This window comes from Dendrobates tinctorius, unplaced genomic scaffold (assembly GCF_039654945.1).
Source record: "Dendrobates tinctorius isolate UK_male_01 unplaced genomic scaffold, ASM3965494v1 ptg000074l, whole genome shotgun sequence".
NCBI lineage: Eukaryota > Metazoa > Chordata > Amphibia > Anura > Dendrobatidae > Dendrobates > Dendrobates tinctorius.
The window spans coordinates 833469-855297 of NW_027361742.1; the positions used below are offsets into that span (position 1 = coordinate 833469).

Consider the following 21829-nt stretch of genomic DNA (forward strand, 5'->3'; position numbering starts at 1 on the left):
TACAAATGGGTCAAACCTAGTCGTTGGAACAAATGACCCCGCTCAAGAACCCTCTTTTCTATATCTGACAGATTATGCGAGGACAAGTTAATTATCTGATTCTCATTGCCCTTTTCCGCCAGGACACTCATTTGGAGTTCGTTTGATTTGTCCGCTCCCGTAGTTTGTATGGTGCCAAGCCCCTGGTTTCTAAAAAAGATGCTGAAGAGCAGGCTGAAGAGGAGGAAGTATTTATATTTGCTGGAGAATTTGTTTCCTGCTTTTTGGAGAAAGTTCTCATGGATTAGCGATCGGTATCCTGCCATCTTCTAAAACTACCCCTACGTCCTCGTCCCTTGTTTTTGAAATAAGGCCTGGAAGTATAAAATTTGGGGCCCCCTTCAGTGTCTGAGGATTCAATATCTGAAGATGAAATGTCACCAGGATTAACCCTAAAAGTAAGGGCAGGGTATGCTCGTTTTTCCCTAAACTCTGTTGAATCCCTTACAAATTGTTTATGTTTCCTTTCTTTGATAAAAAGTTGGTATTTCTCAACCGTATTCTTGAGATTTTCTTCCTTTGTTACAAAATCATCAGCTGTCTTCAATTTAAGGGTCACCTCAGTGAGTTCCTTAACTCTCAACAAAGTTTTTTCCAATGTTTTTTTCTTTTCATCCAATAATATCTGCATCAACCGTACAGATGATGCAGTTACTTCCTGCTCCCACCTTGCAAGCAGAGATGGAGTCCTACACCTGGGGGCTGGTATCAAGGGTATCCTCAGACCCCATGGGACAATTTTTTGTTTGATATAGTTTTCAAGTGATTGTACCTCCCACCAAGACTTAATATTCTCCTTGAATGCCTCCAATAATTCAGAGAAGAGTGTTTTAAGAGAAGAACCCGCAGCAGATAGAGAGTCAGATACTGCTTCGGTAAAGACCTTCCTTGCATCATCCAACCATTTATTTGTATCAATGGGTCCCGACAGAAACCCAGCCATACTAATCAAAAAACAGACCTCAAAAAGAATTTCAGATGGGATTGTAGAATCAATTGAAACACCAGAAGCAACACAGAAAACCCCCTAAAATATAGCTTTTAATTCAATCACTAAAAACAGCTCAAGTTACCCCCAAACATGCACATACTCAACTTGTTCCCCAGGTCGGCGCTTTGGAGATGTGTGGTGCCTCCAGAACATACATTGCCAATACCAGTGGTACTCATTCGTCATAAACCTGAAGTTCAGGTAGTCTGGGGTGAACTCTGGATCTGGGCATCCCCTCTGTAGGTGATTCCCTGATGAGGAGCGGTCTTGAGGGTCCAGAGGCCCCTCATTGAGGGAGGGTACTGTCATGATCCATGCTGGATTGTGACAGATAAAAGCACATGTAACCTTTTTTCCTTTAAGCTGTTGCTTAAAGTAGGTTTTGCCCCCGGTGGCCATTAGGGTCTTTACACAGTGGTGTCTTTAGTTCTAGTTTTGCCTCCGGTGGTGGCTAGTATTATTACACGGGAATCACTAGCAGGTGTGATTGCTCTGGCTCTTGCCTATAAATGAGAGTCAGGTGGTCTCACTCACTGTTGTTGACATTGGTCATTTCCAGCCATCCTTGGTGAAGGAAGGAGCTTGAGAGGAGTTCCTTGCAGCTTACTCAGAGTCCTGGTGTGGAAGGAGCTACAGAGTGGAGTTCCTTGCAGCTCTGACAAAGCCTTGGAGAAGTAGCAGCTATTCAGGAGGAAAGCTGTACTGAGGTGCTGGAGTCTGTTGCTGGGAGCAATAGCAACAGAGCAAAGCTAAGTTGTGTTTTCCCTGTTTGTGTATTTTTCCTTGTGTGTGTATTAGTGCAGCGGTGGGATTAGTCTCTGCACCATCCAGCTCACTAGTAAGGGATAGGTGCAGGGTGAGCTAGGGTTTAATGGTATCCTGCTCGGTGACAGGTGAGGAGCCTGTATAGGGAACGTGAGGAGTGCAGGGACACTGGCTCAAGGGAGTGCAGGAGGTCTCCACGTCCCCGTTCCCTAGAGCAGGGCCCACCGTTGTAACTGTTTTCCCCGGTGTTCCCCTTTACTCTGTAAATTCACCCTGCTGGAGGCGGTGTATCCAGCTACATGTGTAATTATTGAAATTCGCCCTGCTGGAGGCGGTGTATCGTGCTGCACGTGATATTGTTTAAATTCACCCTGCTGGAGGCGGTGTATTCAGGGTCACGAGTGTCTTAGAAATTCGCCCTGCTGGAGGCGGGGTATCCAGTCACACGTAACATCACAGATAACTTTTAGAAGTGGACAATCCCCTGTAAATAAAAGTCTTTTGCGGAAAATTCTGGCCATCTTATATGCTGTTATAAGTTTACAAGTAAGCATAATATGCAAATCTCAGTTTCACTTTTAGAAATCAGTGTACATCAAAACCAGGATATTAGCAGTTGAGGAATTTTATGCTTTGAAGGGATTTCATGATTGTACCAAGCTGTCTGCTGAGATACTGTGGTCAGTTCAATGCACCCAATAAATTGTTAGCCCAGTACAGTGTAAATTAATTAGGCAGGATACATGTGATGCTACTCACTACTCACTAACTTACTGTGAGGTTCGGTGTCAGTACTAAGAGGGCTCGTAATAGACAAAGGGAAAAAACAAAAGCGTAATCAAGTAACAGTCCTAGGTCAGAATATCAGGAAGGTAGCGGATCAAGACAAAGAGGTTAGTCAAACGGATGATCAAAAAGGTAAAGCCAAAAACATCAAAAGAGATTGAAACACAACTCAGACTACAAAGCAAACACACACCACTTGAGCAAAGCTACAATTGGCAAGATCTGACAATTGTCAGGGGGCTAAATAGCCCTGAGATCACCCAGAATAGATGACACCTAGAGGAGATGCCACAGACCCAGCCAGATAGGATGGCTGAGATGCCATTCACAATATTCACACCTGCTTCAGATTGAGCGGTAGAGCTGTCACTCACAATCCTCACAGCTCAGCCAGCCCTCGATCCCATAGGGCGGCAGATCTGTCATCACAGCATCTTTAGGACACCGTGAGTGGTGAAATCATGACGATACAGTCGTGGCCAAAAGTTTTGAGACTGACAGAAATTTTGGCTGTAACCGTTTGATGTTTCAGTGTTTTTTGATCATTTAGTCAAATGTTTCTATGGTTACTACAGCACAATTATCAGCATTTCATACGTTTTTACACTTATTGACAAATATATCAAGTTTATGCAAGGACAAAATATTTACAGTGTTGTCCCTTATTTTCCATCTTCTCCTTGGATATCGGCTTCTGGGTCAAATCCTAACTGATGACCGCCCATTCTTGCCTGATCAGTGATTGGAACTTATCACAATTTCTGTATTTTTGTTTGTCCATCCAATTTTTGTGGAATTGACCCCAGGTTATCAATGAGATTAAGATTTGGGCACTTTCCTTGTCGTAGATCCAAAATGTCAATGCTTTGTTCATCCACCCACTTGGTTACCACTTTGGCCTTGTGATATGATATCCATCATACTGCAAAAAGCATTGTTCGTCACCAAATTGCTCCTGAACCATTGGGAGAAGTTGCCTTTGGAAGATGTTTGGATACAATTCTATATTAATGGTCGTGTTTTTAGACAAATTTGTGAGCAAGCTCCCTCCATGGATGAAAAGCCTCCATATATGATTGGTCGTAGGATGCCTTACTATTGGCATGACACAGGACTCACGGTAGGACAGACTCACCTTTTCTTCTTCAGACAATCATTCTTCTATGTGTCCCAAACAATATGAAGGGGGCGTCATCATAGAAAATGATCCTGGTAATAGATAGGTTGCTGTGTCAGCTGAGTAATACAGCCTTTCCACAGTTTACCATCCACAAAAGCCACACACTTAGTAGGGAATTGCAATATACTATAGCTTAAATCATGTGAATAGGGCTGTGCTGTGAAAATCCCCTTAAAGTTTCTTAGAGAATTGCTAGATGTTCCTGTTAGAAAAGAAAAGATATGTTAATAGCTGAGAATTCTCATACAAGAGACTTTAGACATCTCAGGTGTCAACTTTCCAAGGGTTTTCTCACCATAAAACTACGTTCCCACAATGAGTATTTGGTGAGTTTTTGATGTTGCCGCTGTTCTGGGCCTATTACCTAAATTAAGTTACTTTCATTATTTCATTGCATTTTTTAGTGTGTTTTTTGACGTGTATTTTTTCAGGTTTTTTTCTGCTGTGCTTTTTTTCTCTCCTCTTGGTATGTCATTTTAAGTAACCCTGCTTTGTTTTAGATACTATCTGTTTCTCAGCTTTGATAAAACGTTATTGACAAAGTCATGAGCAGATTATATGCATTTTTAGTGCGTTTCTGCTAAAGTATCGTACTAAGAGCATATATGCCACTTTTCCTTCGGATTTTCCTCATTCATTCAACTGTATGGGGAAAATCCAGAAATAAAACACGTATTTACTATGAGAGAAATTGACATATAGAATTAAAAACGCACTGCAGGTCAGTTTATGCAGTATAAGAAAAAAAGCACAGTGAGCATTCGATTTCTATATATCCCATCCACTTTGCAGGAACTGTAAGACGCTACATTTTTTGTGCAACGAAAATATGCTGCATCAAACACTCATTGTGGGAACTTACGATAACTAAGGCTAGTTTCACATTAGCGTTTTTTTGCGCAGCGCATCGTGCGCATAAAAAACGCAAAGAAAAACGCAAAACAAACGCGCGTTTTTTTAACATCATGCGCACGCTGATGTGTCAAAAAAACGCAGCGTTGCTTGCGTTTTACATGCGTTTTTGCATGCGTTTGCGTTTTTTTATGCACATGCGTTTTTAGGTGTGACGTTTTTTCCATTGTCTAGAGAACATTCTAGACTTGTTTCACTCAAAAACGCATGCGCAAAAAAACGCAACCGTGCGCAAGACCATGCGCACGCATGCGTTCCCATAGACTTCAATGTGTTGTTTTTGCGCATTCCGTGCGCAAGCGTGCACATGCGTTTTTTTGCCGAGACAGGGCGCACCAAAAAATCCAACATGTTGCGTCTGGCGCGCCTGGCGCAAAAGACAAAAAAACGCATGTGCACGAAAACGCAAGTGTGCGCAAGACCATGCGCACGTCATGTTAAACATAGGTGCGCAGTGCGCATGCGCACGGGTGCGCACGATGCGCAGCGCACAAAAGCGCAAATGTGAAACCAGCCTTAGCAACCCCTTTTGTAGCCAGCTGATCTATGGGGGTCTGATGTCAGAAACCCCAGAGCTCATTGGTTGTTGTTGGTAAAATATGCTACTGGCCTTATATTTCTCCTGCAGCAATAGAGAAATGTAAGATCATATGCTGACCATCCACATTTATAACGTACCATAATCTTTTAGACGGAACCAAGATCGCCAGAGCGAGGACCTCCTTATGATGTCATTAATACATATGGTAAAAGATCTTCATGAGACAACCTATTTCTATCGTCCAGTCCCTTTGTCTGGTACACAAGAATGTGTCATGGTTAGGACATGGTTAATGTCCTGTTCTCAGAGGGTTAACTTTTGCCGGCCTCTCTTTGGATCTGGGAGGGGTATTTATACTCACTCCAAACTAGCATTCTCTGTCAGTTATACTGCTGTTCTGGTGTGTCTGACCCCTGGTGTGCGTGTACTCTGCGTTATTTGTTTGCTTCCCGTGTATGACCCGGCTTGTTCCTTCACTCTGTACTCCGTCTCTCGTTTTGGTACCATTGTCTTTTCTGGTTCTGACCTCCTGGCTTGGCTATCGTTACTCTGTTACAGTTTACCCCTATTGTACAGTCTAATGCCCGTTCTGGTTCTCTGATCTATTGCTACATCCTGACTATCCATTCTGTCTAATCCTTTGGTACTGTATTGCTATCTCGTGCTTTGACCTCGGCTTGATCTGGTTTCTGTCTCTGTCTATGCCCCTTGGTTGTCCTGTAGTTACCTTTCTAGGAGTTTCCCTGCAGCTCCTAGCTCTGTGGAGCTTAGGCCACACCCCCAGCAGTCATGTGATTCAGGTCCTGGAGCATGCATTGTCACCACTGCTGCCCCCTCCGCAGGTATCTTTGTGCACAGTCTTTGTACTCAGGACACGCGCACTGGCTCAGTGAACAAGTGCAGTGCGGTGTTCTTGACAGAATGTGCACATACACAGACTTGGATAATGTGGGGTGTGCATGTGCAAATATATCTATCATAACATTATGTGCAATATTACAGATCAATAAAAAAAAAACAAATTGTAAAAAATCATCACAGCCAATATAAGCAATAAGGTTGTCAGGATTAGTTTTATTGGATTTATATTCAGATTTGGCTACAATGTATGACTTTTATGTGCATGATGTGGATCTCTTGAATGTGGACACTTGCTGTAGTCTCTTTTTTTTTTGCCTACACAATAGCTTGATTTTCTCGTCAAAAGAGGTTTGTTCCCCTTAGGATACAGAATCCCACAGAATATACCTTTTCTGCCTCCACCCACATTCTATCAACAACCTTAGAGCAGGATCTGAAACTCGGAGAGCATTCTTTATAGCAGCTGTGAGCGGCGATCTAGGAGGGAATAGATGAAAATGGTAACAAGAACCTCACCTTATCGCTCCCTCCTTCATCTTCTGCTGCATGTATCTACGGCGGTAAGTGACTCCCTTCATATTTGTCTGACAATAAGATGTATTATAGCGTTATATATACTACAATATATTGCAGCTCCACATTGAAAGTCTGCTAAATTGCTGTAACACAAAGGAAGAGAAGCGTTACCTTGAATATTTACTATGTGCACTATGTAAGAACTATCAATAGGTGAACATTACACATTTAGCACATGAGTGCAAGTATAAAATTGTATAAGCAAAGTATATATAGCCACAGTTTTAATTGTATGGGGGTTTGTTCTGCAAGTGAAAATAAGTGTTGATATCTATAAATATTACAAGGACTTCATTTAGCTTTGGACACAGTATTACAACTTTTTTGTTTCTTCCTATACAATCAGTTGCACCTTCCGTATTATGTTGAGCATTTGGAAGAATTAATCACCCATTAATTTAGTATCCTTAGTACAATATCATCTCCTAAATGATTCTTGGATCAGACATAAATTTAGGGGCACTATCCAAAAATTTGTATTATCTAGAAAAAATTGTATTGTGTATGGAGCACTCCGTTACAGCTTTCCCTGTACGGGTTTTCCCAAGAGAGGACATCAGTGCCAGGTACGGACTGGTAATGAAATTCAGCCTTGGCATTTGAAATCACACATGCCTATGCTGTCACTGTCCCCAAGCACCAGATGGGATATATTACTAATATTACCTCAGATAGAAGAAAGCAAGATTTACTACAAGACCAATATTTCTAATGATATCCGTGGCCTGCTGGGAAGTGATGAAGTCAGCAACTTTGTGTTTTGTCACATCTCTTAACAGTATGAGTGTCTTGAGAACACTGATTCTGTTAACAAAGTAGCAGACAAGGTGGCCCACGTCCAGACAGGCCCTTCTGGCATTTGCCAGAATTGCCAGATGGCCAGTCCAGCCCTGATGAGTGCCAAAAGAAATTCATTTTCTGTTTCTAAATTGATCACACGGATAACTTATCATGTTCTGCTCTGTCAGTTGGGCAATGTAGAGGAAATCTGGAGATTTCCACTGGGCAAATCTTCCACCGTGGGCTAGCGGCTTGCCTTCTTAAGGTGTGTGGTATTCTTGATTTACATTCTGCCACAAGCGCCAATGTTTCCTTACTATAAGTGCTCATTCAATCAAATGTATTTTCGGACCAAACGCTGTCTGCAGAAAAAACGGATTGCACTTGGACAATATTATTCATTGGGGCAGTGCAGATGAGCGATTTTTTTTTTTTCACCAACCGAATCTGTGTGTTAAAAAATCGCAGCATGCACTAGTTTTAGTATGAGACTCACACATTCAAGTCTATGGGTGTGCAAAAAATGCAAAAAATCGTTCAGCATCCATATTTTACTGATACGCTGCAATTCTGTAACCGGAAACTGTAAATGGTCCTGTAAATGATTAATAGCTTGTACTGTAATATAACGGATTGCACACGGATGACAAGTAAGAAAAAACATCGACTCACTTGTCTGGATGAAACGCTGAACAATTTTTTATGCGCTCATGTGATCCTACCTTTGCTCAGTTATTAACATCTCCCAAATTGTCCTGTAATCTCTATTGGAGTTGAATCTTTACATGGTGGCATTTTGCTAAACTTTTGTCATAAAGATTAATATATGATTTTTTTTTTTATGACTACACAAACATGGAGAAATTAGAAAAAATATAAATAAAAACTTCTACTTTAAAGATGATGTGAAGTTAAACTACTACAATGGTTCACCTTATATTTTAAAGTTATCACCTATTCATAATATTGGATAAATTACTGATCACCGGAGTTGTGATCGCTCTGACACCCCCATGGTCCCAAGAACATGGCTCTGCCTTTGGGACAGCAGGAGATAGCTGAGCGACTTACTTGTTGTGGCCGCTGTACCGTTGGATTTGCTATGCGACCCCATTTACTCGTCTTGCACTGTGAAGTAGCAACAACACATATCGAACTTTTGCCACTCGCCCTATGTCACGGCCAAAGTGACCATGTAGACCCAGCCTCACGAGTAAAGTCTGTTGGTACCAGGAATCCGCACGCGGTGTTTTTCGTCAATTGATATTCACATATTTTTCTTTAAAATAATATTGGTAGAATTATAGGAACAATATTAAAAGTTGGTCGGATAGAGTAAGTAGGGTATAAATGCCATTGGTGTTTTTATTGGAACCGAAATTTATTATTTGGTTATTGAAATAAGTACCGTAAATAATTTTTCTTTATGTGTGATAGGTGCGGCATAATTTTTAGGTCATTTGTATATTCTTTTTTTTTTTTTTTTTTTACGATATCGGTGAAACTGTAAAGAGAAAAAAAAAGTAAATATGTGTCTTTTTCACATTTTTTCTTTCTTTGTTTCACGACTACAAAGGACCACTAAAATACATTTACAATTGTGTTTCCTTTTCTGTAGAAATCATTTTTATATATTGGCCATTTAAGCTTATTGCGACAGGGATGGGCAAAAACAGTGATTCAGATTTTTTTTTTCCATTTAGTTCACTCATATTGTCCCCATAAGGCTGTCTTGAAAGACCTTTGGGGTGGCGGGGCATTTCAGCATTTAATTTTTTTTTATTATTGCTAAACCTGTTAACTGGGGGTAGCATTTTAGCCCTGGGTTTGCTAAGAAACAGCTGCTACTGCTCTGCCTTTGCATCCGACGATCACACGCAGAGGCGTATCTAGGCTTTCTGGCACCCGGAGCAAGAATTCGGTTCGGCGCCCCCCCCAAGTACATATGCGACTTGCACACTTAGCCATGTACCCACGAGCTGCTCCTCCTAATGCTCTCAATGTTCAGTAAAAAACTGAGAGAAGCAGGAAGAGAAGCTCGTTGTCACAGGACCATACCTATGAAAATCGCATATGAGTGAAGTGTCCATGTGATGACTACGGCAACCTGCAGAGCTGAATCCTGACACTGCAGCTTCTGAATTCTCACAACGAATGCACTGCACACTTTTAGGATTCTCCCTTGCCGATGTACAGTCATGTCAGCACAAGTATGTGATTTATATACTTCTGGCCACATTCCGACTAGACGTGCCCGGCCTCGCTCCGTTCATTTTCATTGAGTGAGGCCACGCATGTCTAGTCAGCATGTGACCGCATGTATGTAAATTACCGGCATGAGAGAATCCTGACAGCGTTCAGTGAGCACTGTGAGAATTCAGACGTCTGCAGTCACATAGAATGACTGCAGACTCAGCACAAACCTGGACAAACCCTTTAATGTTCCTAACAAATAAAAACATGAGAATTAGTGTCACAAATAACATTTACATCCAAGTACCTTATAGATGACGTCTCTGCAGTCAGTCACCTTTTCTTCTAGACCCCATGATGAGTTTTCTCATCCACATCTCGTCTCTGTAGACTTCCATCTTCTCCGGTCTTCTGCAGCAAATCTCCACACGACGCCCTTAAAGATAGAAGTGTCATTATAATGCTCCCGAATAAAAATATCTGCAATATACTGTCCCCTCACACTATTCCCCTCTAGCATCCCACCTGTTCACCATACTGTCTCCTCATATATTTACCCCCTCACTCTCTATACTGTCTGCTCACACATATCCCCGACTCCCCATACTGTGTCCATCCACATACATTAACCCATTCGCTCCCCATACTGTCTGCACCAATCCCCCATACTGTTTCCTCATACATACTCTTTATTTTGTGTCCTCAAATCTCCCCACACATTAAATCCCCCCATCCCCAATCCCCCCCACACATTAAATAACCCCCCATCCCCACTCCAAATCCCCCCACACATTAACCCAATCCCCACTCATTAACCCCCATCAGCACTCCAAATACCCCCACACATTAACCCCAACCCCACTCATTAACGCCCCCATACATTAACCCCATCCCCATTCATTAACCCCCGCACACATTAACCCAATCCCCACTCATTAACCCCATCACCACTCCAAATCCCCCCACACATTAAATAACCATCTGCACTCCAAATACCCCCACACATTAACCCCCATCCCCATTCATTAACCCACACACACATTAACCCCCATCCCCACTCATTAACGCCCCCACACATTAATCCCCATTCATTAACCCCCGCACACATTAACCCAATCCCCACTCATTAACCCCATCACATTAAATAACCCCCATCTCCTCTCCAAATCCCCCCACACATTAACCCCATGGCATCCCCACTCATTAACCCCCATCCCCGCTCTAAATACCCCCACACATTAACCGCCATCCCCTCTACAAATCCCCCCCATCTCCACTCATTAACTCCCCCTCATCTCCCATCTTCGGTGGTTCTTCAGCTCCACACAGTGGAGCACACTTACCACCAGCGTTTGCTTTGGGCGCCGGGGAGTGACGTCAGCAGCGTGATCACATGACCTGATCACGCTGCTGACGTCGCTCTGGCCCGGCGGTCAGAGCTTCAATTGTACAGGCGTCTGTATAGACGCCAGTACAATTGTTCCCTGGGAGCTGGCACGGCCTCCTTCTCTGCGCCGGCTGTCAGCTTGACAGCTGACACAGAGAACCGCCGACTCTCAGGCGTGGGGCGGCAGAACGCAGCCGCCAGGGAGGACACTGTGGACCGCTGCATTAGGTGCCCCGGCTGCCCCCCCCTAGATACGCCACTGATCACATGTTTACTGGGTGGGAGAAGGTAGCACTGTTAGTGCTTCCTATACTGTCTGCACAGTGTTTGCTCAGTTCTGAGTATACAATTAGGAAGGCAGAAATTGTAAATAACCACCCCTGCCTTCTGTGTGGGAATTCATTGTGTCCCTGACAGCCGGCTGCCCATCCATCTGGCAGCTGCTGACACTGTCATCACATTCTAAAATGTCACTGCAACCTAACGTTTTAAGTTGTTGGTTGGTCCGCAAGTAGTTAAACTGGCCATTCACATAAGATAGCTACCCTGTTTCCCCGAAAATAAGACACCGTCTTATATTAATTTTTGCTCCAAAAGTTGCACCATGTCTTATTTTCGGGGGGGGGGTGTCTTATTTTCATGAGAAACATTCCAGCGCGCTCTACCCTTACATAAGGAACGTTCTGTAGCGTAAAACCAGTAGTCAGACATATAGACCGTTCAGCAGAAAAGCAGAGAACAAATCAAGGTAACACGGTACGGTACTGTAATTGCCTGACTCCCACACAGGGCCACAAAACATAAGGGCTCTAAAATGACTCCCACACACTTTCTGGACACTGTACCGCTACCGTAACAATCATCCACAGCAGTTCCTTTACCGTAGCAGCCCCAAATATTCCCATCATCCCATTGCAGCCCTCATCATCCTTTTACAGTCCCCAATACAGCAACCCCATCATTCCATTACACCCCCCATCATTCAGTACAGTAACAGTACAGTATTGCAGCCTCCCATCATCCCAGTATCCCACTGCAGCCTCCCATTATCACAGCATCCCACTGCAGCCTCCCATGTGTGTACTGTACACACACAGACACACACACACACACACCCAAACACAGACACACACACACACCCATACACAGACACACACACACTTTCACTTTCTTACTGGTTTCCTCCGCGGTGCTGCTTTCAGTGCTTTGGTGGTGCAGGAGCCCTGGGCCAATCAGAGCGCGGGAGCCCTGGGCCAATCAGAGCGCAGGAGCCCTGGGCCAATCACAGCCCAGGAACAATCAGAGGCTATGGATGACGTCAGCTGGCCCATGGTTCCTGTGCTGTGATTGGCGCAGGGCTCATGGGCGGAGATCGGCACACAGCTCCGAGGCTGTGATTAACTCCTGCGAACAGTGCGGCTGCAGTGGCGGGCACCGAATAGCGAGAGCGAGACACAACTGCATGCCCCATGCACAGAACAAGGTATACCTTATTTTTTTTTTGGGGGGTGCCTTATATTAGCAGGCACAGCGCTCTCCCCTAGCATGCCTTACTTTCGGGGGGCGCCCTATTTACGGGGAAACAGGTTATCATATTAACTATAATTACCAGATTGTATTCCACTGATGCTAGTGATTGGAACAGAGAGTGATTTCTTTACTGCTCCTGCTCCTAATTTGGAGCAGGTAAGGCTAGTTTCACACTAGTGTTAGGAGGCACGGCGCAGGGCCGCCGATAAGCTTCACCCCGGCCGCGCCTCCTCCGGTCAGCTCCTCCTATGGTCGCATGACGCTGCATGCGACTGGCATACCCTATATTTAGCGTTGGGTGCGCTGGCCGTGCACTGGTATGTTTTTGCCGGCGCATGCGCCCTTTTTGCGCTGCACCGAGCGCACAAAAATGCAACACTGTGCATTTGTCGCACATTGGCGCAACGCAAAAAGGTCACATGCGCCGGCAAAAACATACCATGTTTTGGCCAAAATAGTAACCAATACCTCATTGAATGCATTTATTATATGCATTTTTTTGTATCTTTTTATTGCACTTTTTATCATTTTTTGCAGGATGCAGCTGGGCTCCTTTTGATGGCTGTTTTTTCTGTGTGGTGCATATATAGTGCTGTACATCCCGCTTTCCATTTTAGGCGTATTTAAATAGGCTGTCATTCAGACACTATGCATTGCACTTTCCTTGCAAGCTCCATCTGTGTGCTTTTTTCCACTAGGCAGCTAACACCTTCATCATCACTGTTATAGTGATAGGGTTGCTGCTTTCATCAGCGGTGGGCACCTGCGCTGCTCCAGCCTTTATCTTTGGAGCCCCCTGCATCCTGCTAGTGCATTAGTCATTAGACAAGGTTTGGTGAGGCTATTTTCTGTGATGTGTTTATACCAGCGCATGGCCAGCATACCCAACGCTAAATATAGGGTGTGCCGGTCGCATGCAGCGTCATGCGCCCATAGGAGGACCGGAGGATGTGCGGCCGGAGCTTAGTGGCGGCCCTGCGCTGCGCCTCCTAACGCTAGTGTGAAACTAGCCTTAAGTATTTTGGTCAACCCCTTCAATGGAAACTATATGTTATGCTGTTGTTCAGCTAGAAAAATTGTTTAAACAGAGTTCTTGTGAATTTCAAAAACACTATATATACAGCAATGAAAGAATCAGATTGGCTACAATATTATCCATTTAGGTGTCTCATTTGTTGGCAGAATCTCATTAATGACAAATTTGCTGAACAAATAAGGTGGAGAAAGATTTGCCAGGAATTTGAGTGATCCTAAGAGAAAGGTTATCTGTGCTTCCCAAGATATATATATACTGAGACATATACCTTCACTGATAAAACCTGCATTATTGGAAGTATTGGTGCATATCAAGGCTTCGTTTGTTACAAATTACAGTAGGAAGGTGGAAAGGTCATTTGTTAATACTGAGCCAAATCTGCATTATCTGCTCTGTCACCAGATAGGACTTTTCTCATTTTTATGAATGAGCAGATTCAGAACATGACTATGCAGCGGAAATATTTATTCAATACCTTGTCTACATCTTAGTCAAGCAGGCGAGATTTACCATTCCTGGCAGTATTACTGCTATCACACAGTTGCATGTCTAGCAGGATATGGTAATGTAGATTAGACACATACACACTAGTGTAAGTATTATTTTAACTTAAAAAAATAAATAAAAAGCCATAATTAAAACAAGCATAATCTAAGTATATCTGGTTTTGCAGAGAGATAAAAATGGATTAGTAATCAAAATATTTCAATGGTATTAACTTGCAGGTCAAATGGTCCCCAACGTGCCTGTGTTTGGGCAGAATGAGCCCACACAACTCAGCCCTTTAGAACTAGACTCTGCTGAAAGACCTCTGCAGGTGCAAAAACACCATTTCCCAAAACCTCTGACCAGCCACATATGAAGCTGATTAATAGGGTACAACTGCCTCCTCTGTTTCAGCATTTTTACTAAGATTCTTTTAGTGGAGTTTTCCAGGCTTATGAGATAGGTCAGACAGTTCATCAGTATCAGAACACTGGGGTTCAGACACTCTGAACCCCCACCGATCAGCAGGATGTACAGGTGCTTCTCATGAAATTAGAATATCACCAAAAAGTAGACTTATTTCAGTTCTTCAATACAAAAAATGAAATTCATATATTATATAGAGTCATTACAAACAGAGTGATCTATTTCAAGTGTTTATTTCTGTTATTGTTGATGATTATGGCTTACAGCCAATGAAAACCCAAAGTCATTGTCCCAGTAAATTAGAATAATTTATAACACCAGCTTGAAAAATGATTTTAAAATCTGAAATGTTGGCCTACTGAAATGTATGTTCAGTAAATGCACTCAATACTTGGTCGGGGCTCCTTTGGCATCAATTACTGCATCAATGCGGCTTGGAAGAGAGAGCAGGGACCTTCTGCATGCTGTGGAGAGAGACAGACTGCAGAGCAAAGACCCATGACAGGCGCAGGGGGGACTCCTGGGTACCAGTGAGTGTGCAGAGAGACGGGCGCCGAGGGAAGCATCGCGGTGTGGCTAACCAGATACCAGCGGGCGTACCGAGAGTCAGGCGCCAAGTGAAGCATTGCTGTGCAGGCATCCGGGTATTGGTGGGTGCACAGGAAAGCACACACCGAGTAGAGACTTGTGCAGAGCTGCACTCTTCAGCTCTGCAGTTCAATGGACTAGGAGCTCAGCAGGCAAAACCGATGACCGCCTGCTGCTGCCAGAAACGGGACCATGTGCCTCTGCCGGCATCCCATCATCCATCGGACCGCAAATGTGTAAAGGACAGCAGAGTCACGATAAGTTGAACCTGATGAAAAAGACTTTTGAGTTTAAAATAACCCTTACACTGTTTAAATTGTTTAACCTGTTGTGAATTCGCTTTCTGGCCTCCCTCTGGTTATTACTGAAGGTAGTGGAGCTGGTCAGATCGACAGAGGGGTTGCGAGTTCTCTTTCTGGGCTCCTCTGGTGGTTACTGGAGGTAATGGAGCTGATCTGATTGACAGAGGCTTGCCACCTGATAATGATGATGACGATTGGAGATCTGGGGTTTCAGATTGGGATTTAAGACAGCCGACTCCCTCTATCCCTGCTGGTGATTTGCTTCCTGTTCCTCCTGAGGTCTGATTTCTCCAGCTCTGTCCCTGCATGTTAAGCTAAGTGGTTTACTTGCTATTCTGTTTGCATTTGATCTGGTTTTGTCTGTCTCTTCTTGGTGCGGGTCAGCCAGCTCCGGCTGGGGCTGTGCTGAATCACCGCCCATATATTACTGCTTGTGCCAGTTTGTTTCATCCCCTGTTAGATTGGTCTCTTTTTGCTCTGCTTTCAGAATATACCAGAGTGCTGATAATAGTGGGGGCTAAGTTGTGTGACTTCAGTGTTTTTTGCATGTGTTGGACTTTTTGCAGTTTTTTTTGCGTGATTGCAGACAGTGTCTTTCCTTTCCTGTCCTGTCTAGTCAGTTCGGGCCCCATCATTTGCTCAGTCTATTTTCCTGCCTGTGTTTGTGTTTTCATCTTGTCTCACCGACAATATATGTTTGGGGGCTATCTATTCCTTTGGGGTCTGTTCTTGGGCAGTTTAGATTTCCCCTTTCTTGCTTTAGGCTTAGTTAGCTCTCCGGCTATGCTGAGGCGTCTAGGATCATCGTAGGTATGCTCCACGGCTACTGCTAGTTGTGTGGATAGGATCAGGGGTCTGCAATCCGCTTCGCTTAGGTACCAACCTCTCTGGTTTTCTGTGGCTTAGCCTGGGCCTGCTCTCCTCCTCGGTGACCCATTCATAAGAAGAACCCCTACTGTGTTAATTAAACCACACCCTTGTTAGCCCTTGCTCTGCGCCTCTGTGTTACTGCATCCGTTTACCTGCTTTACAAGTGTATCGCTCCTGGCATGGAAGTAACCAAGAGGCTGGAGTGAGGTGCACTCCTGAAAATAGAAAGTGAGACATCCTTTTTAGCTGTATATTTTGTAAAATGCAAATTCAGATAGTTTAATATTCTGCTTGTTAGCATGTGTAGTGTAAAGATGAAGTATACAGTGGGTACGGAAAGTATTCAGACCCCTTTAAATTTTTCTCTTTGTTTCATTGCAGCCATTTGGTAAATTCAAAAAAGTTTTTTTTTCTCTCTTTAATGTACACTCTGCACCCCATCTTGACTGAAAAAAAAAATCAAATCAGAAATGTAGAAATTTTTTCAAATTTATTAGGAACATACAGCAAAAAAGGCAGAGATGCTTACCTGCCAAGGCCTCCAAACAAATGCACTATCAGAATGCAGTGGACCCATATAGTTAAGACGGCGGCAACACAGGTGCAAGAATACTGATGAGACAACCGCTCACATCCTACCAATCCATGGAGGGGGGCGGCTGCTTGGTATTATAAATGTACAATGAAGACTTGTATGTGGCGCTGTTCACATTATGGCAATGCACAGCATCCAGGTTAACAGCCTATTAGTTACGCCCTTCTATTAGATCAGGCGGGCTGCCCAGCGCTATCAAGATGCATCCCATGTGAACAGACACCACAGTTTACAAGACCAAATGGGCCCAACTGCACCCCAAATAAAAAAGTGCAAAAAACACATTAAAAAATGTGAGATATTAGTTGATATTTTGGCCAAAATACGTAAGCTCGTAATCCTCATCACGGATCCTCACATTTACGAGTACCTAACACAAAACAGCAACAGCACAAAAAGAGGACTTGAAAATCCTTCAAAAATTCAAAAATGCAGCAAAAAAGGCAGAGATGCTTACCTGCCAAGGTCTCCAAACAAATGCACTATCAGGATGCAGTGGACCCATATATTTAAGATGGTGGCAATACAGGTGCAAGAATACCGATGAGACAACCGCTCACATCCTACGAATCCATTCAGGGGGCGGCTGCTTGGTATATAAATGCACAATGAAGACTTGTACAGTTAGGTCCATATATATTTGGACAGAGACAACATTTTTCTAATTTTGGTTCTAGACATTACCACAATGAATTTTAAACAAAACAATTCAGATGCAGTTGAAGTTCAGACTTTCAGCTTTCATTTGAGGGTATCCACATTAAAATTGGATGAAGGGTTTCGGAGTTTCCGCTCCTTAACATGTGCCACCCTGTTTTTAAAGGGACCAAAAGTAATTGGACAATTGACTCCAAGGCTATTTCATGGACAGGTGTGGGCAATCCCTTCGTTATGTCATTCTCAATTAAGCAGATAAAAGGCCTGGAGTTGACTTGAGGTGTGGTGCTTGCATTTGGAAGGTTTTGCTGTGAAGGAAACATGTGGTCAAAGGAGCTCTCCATGCAGGTGAAACAAGCCATCCTTAAGCTGCAAAAACAGAAAAAACCCATCCGAGAAATTGCTACAACATTAGAAGTGGCAAAATCTACAGTTTGGTACATCCTGAGAAAGAAAGAAAAAGCACTGGTGAACTCATCAATGCAAAAAGACCTGGGCGCCAACAGAAGATAACAGCGGTGGATGATCGCAGAATAGTCTCCATGGTGAAGAGAAACCCCTTCACAACAGCCAACCAAGTGAACAACACTTTCCTGGAGGTAGGCGTATCAATATCCAAATCTACCATAAAGAGAAGACTGCATGAAAGTAAATACAGAGGGTTCCCTGCGCGGTGCAAGCCACTCATAAGCATCAAGAATCAAAAGGCTAGACTGGACTTTGCTAAAAAAAAATCTAAAAAAGCCAGCACAGTTCTGTCAGAACATTCTTTGGACAGATGAAACCAAGATCAACCTCTACCATAATGATGGAAAGACAAAAGTATGGCGAAGGCGTGGTACAGCTCATGATCCAAAGCATACCACATCATTTGTAAAACACGGCGGAGGCAGTGTGATGGCTTGGGCATGCATGGCTGCCAGTGGCACTGGGTCACTAGTGTTTATTGATGATGTGACACAGGACAGAAGCAGCCGAATGAATTCTGAGGTTTTCAAGAGCCATACTGTGTGCTCAGATCCAGCCAAATGCAACCAAACTGATTGGTCGTCGTTTCATACTACAGATGGACAATGACCCAAAACATAAAGCCAAAGCAACCCAGGGGTTTATTAAAGCAAAGAAGTGGAATATTCTTGAATGGCCAAGTCAGTCACCTGATCTCAACCCAATTGAGCATGCATTTCACTTGTTAAAGACTAAACTTCAGACAGAAAGGCCCACAAACAAACAGCAACTGAAAACCACCGCAGTGAAGGCCTGGCAGAGCATCAAAAAGGAGGAAACACAGCGTCTGGTGATGTCCATGAGTTCAAGACTTCAGGCAGTCATTGCCAACAAAGGGTTTTCAACCAAGTACTAGAAATGAACATTTTATTTACAATTATTTAATCTGTCCAAATACTTTTGGTCCCTTTAAAAACAGGGTGGCACATGTTAAGGAGCTGAAACTCCTAAACCCTTCATCCAATTTTAATGTGGATACCCTCAAATGAAAGCTGAAAGTCTGAACTTCAACTGCATCTGAATTGTTTTGTTTAAAATTCATTGTTGTAATGTAACATAGTAACAAAGTAACATAGTTATTAAGGTTGAAGGGAGACTTTAAGTCCATCTAGTTCAACCCATATCCTATCCTAACTTGCCCTAACATGTTGATCCAGAGAAAGGCAAAAAAAACCCATGTGGCAACAGTAAGCTTCACATTGGGGAAAAAAATTCCTTCCCGACTCCACATACGGCAATCAGACTAGCTCCCTGGATGAACGCAATATTAAGGAGACTAGTGTATATACCCTGTAATATACTTTTCAAGAAAGGCATCCAGTCCCTTCTTAAATTTTAGTAGTGAATCACTCATTTCAACATCATATGGCAGAGAGTTCCATAGTCTCACTGCTCTTACAGTAAAGAATCCGCGTCTGTGAGTATGCTTAAACCTTCTTTCCTCCAGACGTAGAGGATGCCCCCTTGTCCCCGTCACAGGTCTAAGAGTAAAAAGATCATTAGAAAGGTCTTTGTATTGTCCCCACATATATTTATACATTGTAATAAGATCACTCCTAAGCCTTCGATTCTCCAAACTAAATAACCCCAAGTGTAATAACCTGTCTTGGTATTGCAGACCCCTTAGTTCCCTAATAACCTTGGTCGCTCTTCTCTGCACCCGCTCCAGTTCAGCTATGTCTTTCTTATACACCGGAGACCAGAACTGTACACAGTATTCTAAGTGTGGTCGCACTAGTGACTTATATAGAGGTAAAATTATGTTCTCCTCATGAGCATCTATGCCTCTTTTAATGCATCCCATTATTTTACTTGCCTTTGCAGCAGCTGCTTGACTCTGGCCACTAAATGTGAGTTTGTCGTCCACCCATACACCCAGGTCTTTTTCAGTGACTGTTTTGCCCAGTGTTTTACAATTAAGCACATAATTATACAACTTGTTCGTTCTACCCAAGTGCATGACCTTACATTTATCCCCATTAAAGCTCATTTGCCATTTATCAGCCCAAGCTTCTAGTTTACATAAATCCTCCTGTAATATAAAATTGTCCTCCTCTGTATTAATTACCCTGCAGAGTTTAGTGTCATCTGCAAATATTGAAATTCTACTCTCTATGCCCCCTACAAGGTCATTAATAAATATGTTAAAAAGAAGCGGGCCCAAAACTGACCCCTGTGGTACCCCACTGCTAACCGTGACCCAGTCCGAGTGTGCTCCATTAATAACCACCCTATGTTTCCTATCCCTGAGCCAGCTCTTAACCCACCTACACATATTTTCCCCTATCCCCATTGTTCTCATTTTATGTATCAACCTTTTGTGTGGCACCTTATCAAAAGCTTTTGAAAAGTCCATGTACACCACGTCCACTGCATTCCCTTGGTCCAGTCCGGAACTTACCTCTTCATAAAAGCTTATCAGATTAGTCTGACAGGAACGGTCTCTTGTAAACCCATGTTGATATTGGGTCATAAGGTTATTCTTCTCCAGATACTCCAGTATAGTATCTCTTAGAAAACCCTCCAGGATTTTACCCACAGTTGAGGTTAAACTTACTGGCCTATAATTTCCAAGTTCAGTTTTTGTCCCCTTTTTGAATATTGGCACCACATTTGCTATACGCCAGTCCTGTGGTACAGACCCTGTTATTATGGAATCTTTAAAGATTAAAAATAGTGGTCTATCTATGACTGTGCTTAATTCCTGCAGTACTCGGGGGTGTATCCCATCCGGGCCCGGGGATTTGTCAATTTTAGTGATTTGTAGACGCCGCCGTACTTCCTGCTGGGTTAAGTAGGTGACATTTAATGGAGAATTTTTATCCCTGATCATGTTATCCGTCATGGGATTTTCTTGTGTAAATACTGTTGAAAAAAAGTTATTTAGCATATTGGCTTTTTCCTCATCCTCATCCACCATTTCACCCAGACTATTTTTAAGGGGACCAACACTATCATTTTTTAGCTTCTTACTATTTATGTAGTTAAAGAATATTTTGGGATTATTTTTACTTTCTCTGGTAATGAGTCTCTCTGTCTCAATCTTTGCTGTCTTGATTTGCTTTTTACAGAATTTATTTAATCTTCTGTATTTATTTAATGCCTCATCACTACCTACTTGCTTTAATTCTCTAAATGCTTTATTTTTATCTCTTATTGCGCCCCTTACAGCTCTATTTAGCCATAGTGGTTTCCTCCTATTTCTCACATGTTTATTCCCACACGGTATATATTGTGCACAGGTCCTATTCAGGATGCTAATAAATGTCTCCCATTTTCTTTGTGTATTTTTATGTCTCAGGATATCGTCCCAGTTAATTGCACAAAGATCATCTCTCATCCGTTGGAAATTTGCCTTCCTGAAGTTTAGTGTCCTTGTAACCCCTCTACTACACATCTTATTAAAGGATACATGAAAACTTATTAATTTGTGATCACTATTACCCAAGTGACCCTCAACCCTTACATTTGATATGCGGTCTGGCCTGTTGGTTAATATTAGGTCTAGCAGTGCCCCCCCTCTTGTTGGGTCCTGAACCAGTTGTGAAAGGTAATTGTCTCTCATCGTTGTCAGAAACCTATTACCCTTGCTGGAACTGCAGGTTTCGGTTCCCCAATGTATTTCAGGGTAGTTGAAGTCCCCCATAATAATGACTTCTCCTTGAGTCGCTGCTTCATCTATTTGCTTTATGAGGATATTCTCTGTAGCTTCCATTATTTTTGGAGATTTATAACAAACCCCTATCAGTAATTTATTATTTTTCCCCCCTCCCCTTATCTCTACCCACAGGGACTCTACATTTTCATTAGATTCATATATA

The 21829-nt window shown here is 42.9% G+C and overlaps 1 protein-coding gene across 1 annotated transcript in view; it reads left to right on the plus strand.

Moving 5' to 3' along the window:
* Nucleotides 1-6385: 6385 nt before the first annotated feature.
* FNDC7 (fibronectin type III domain containing 7) overlaps nucleotides 6386-21829 on the plus strand; it is a 70062-nt gene continuing 54618 nt past the window's right edge. Inside the window, exon 1 of the mRNA XM_073582862.1 lies at nucleotides 6386-6635. Within this exon, the coding sequence (XP_073438963.1) occupies nucleotides 6567-6635 (69 nt within the window). The 5' untranslated portion in view covers nucleotides 6386-6566. The remainder of the gene's footprint in view (nucleotides 6636-21829) is intronic.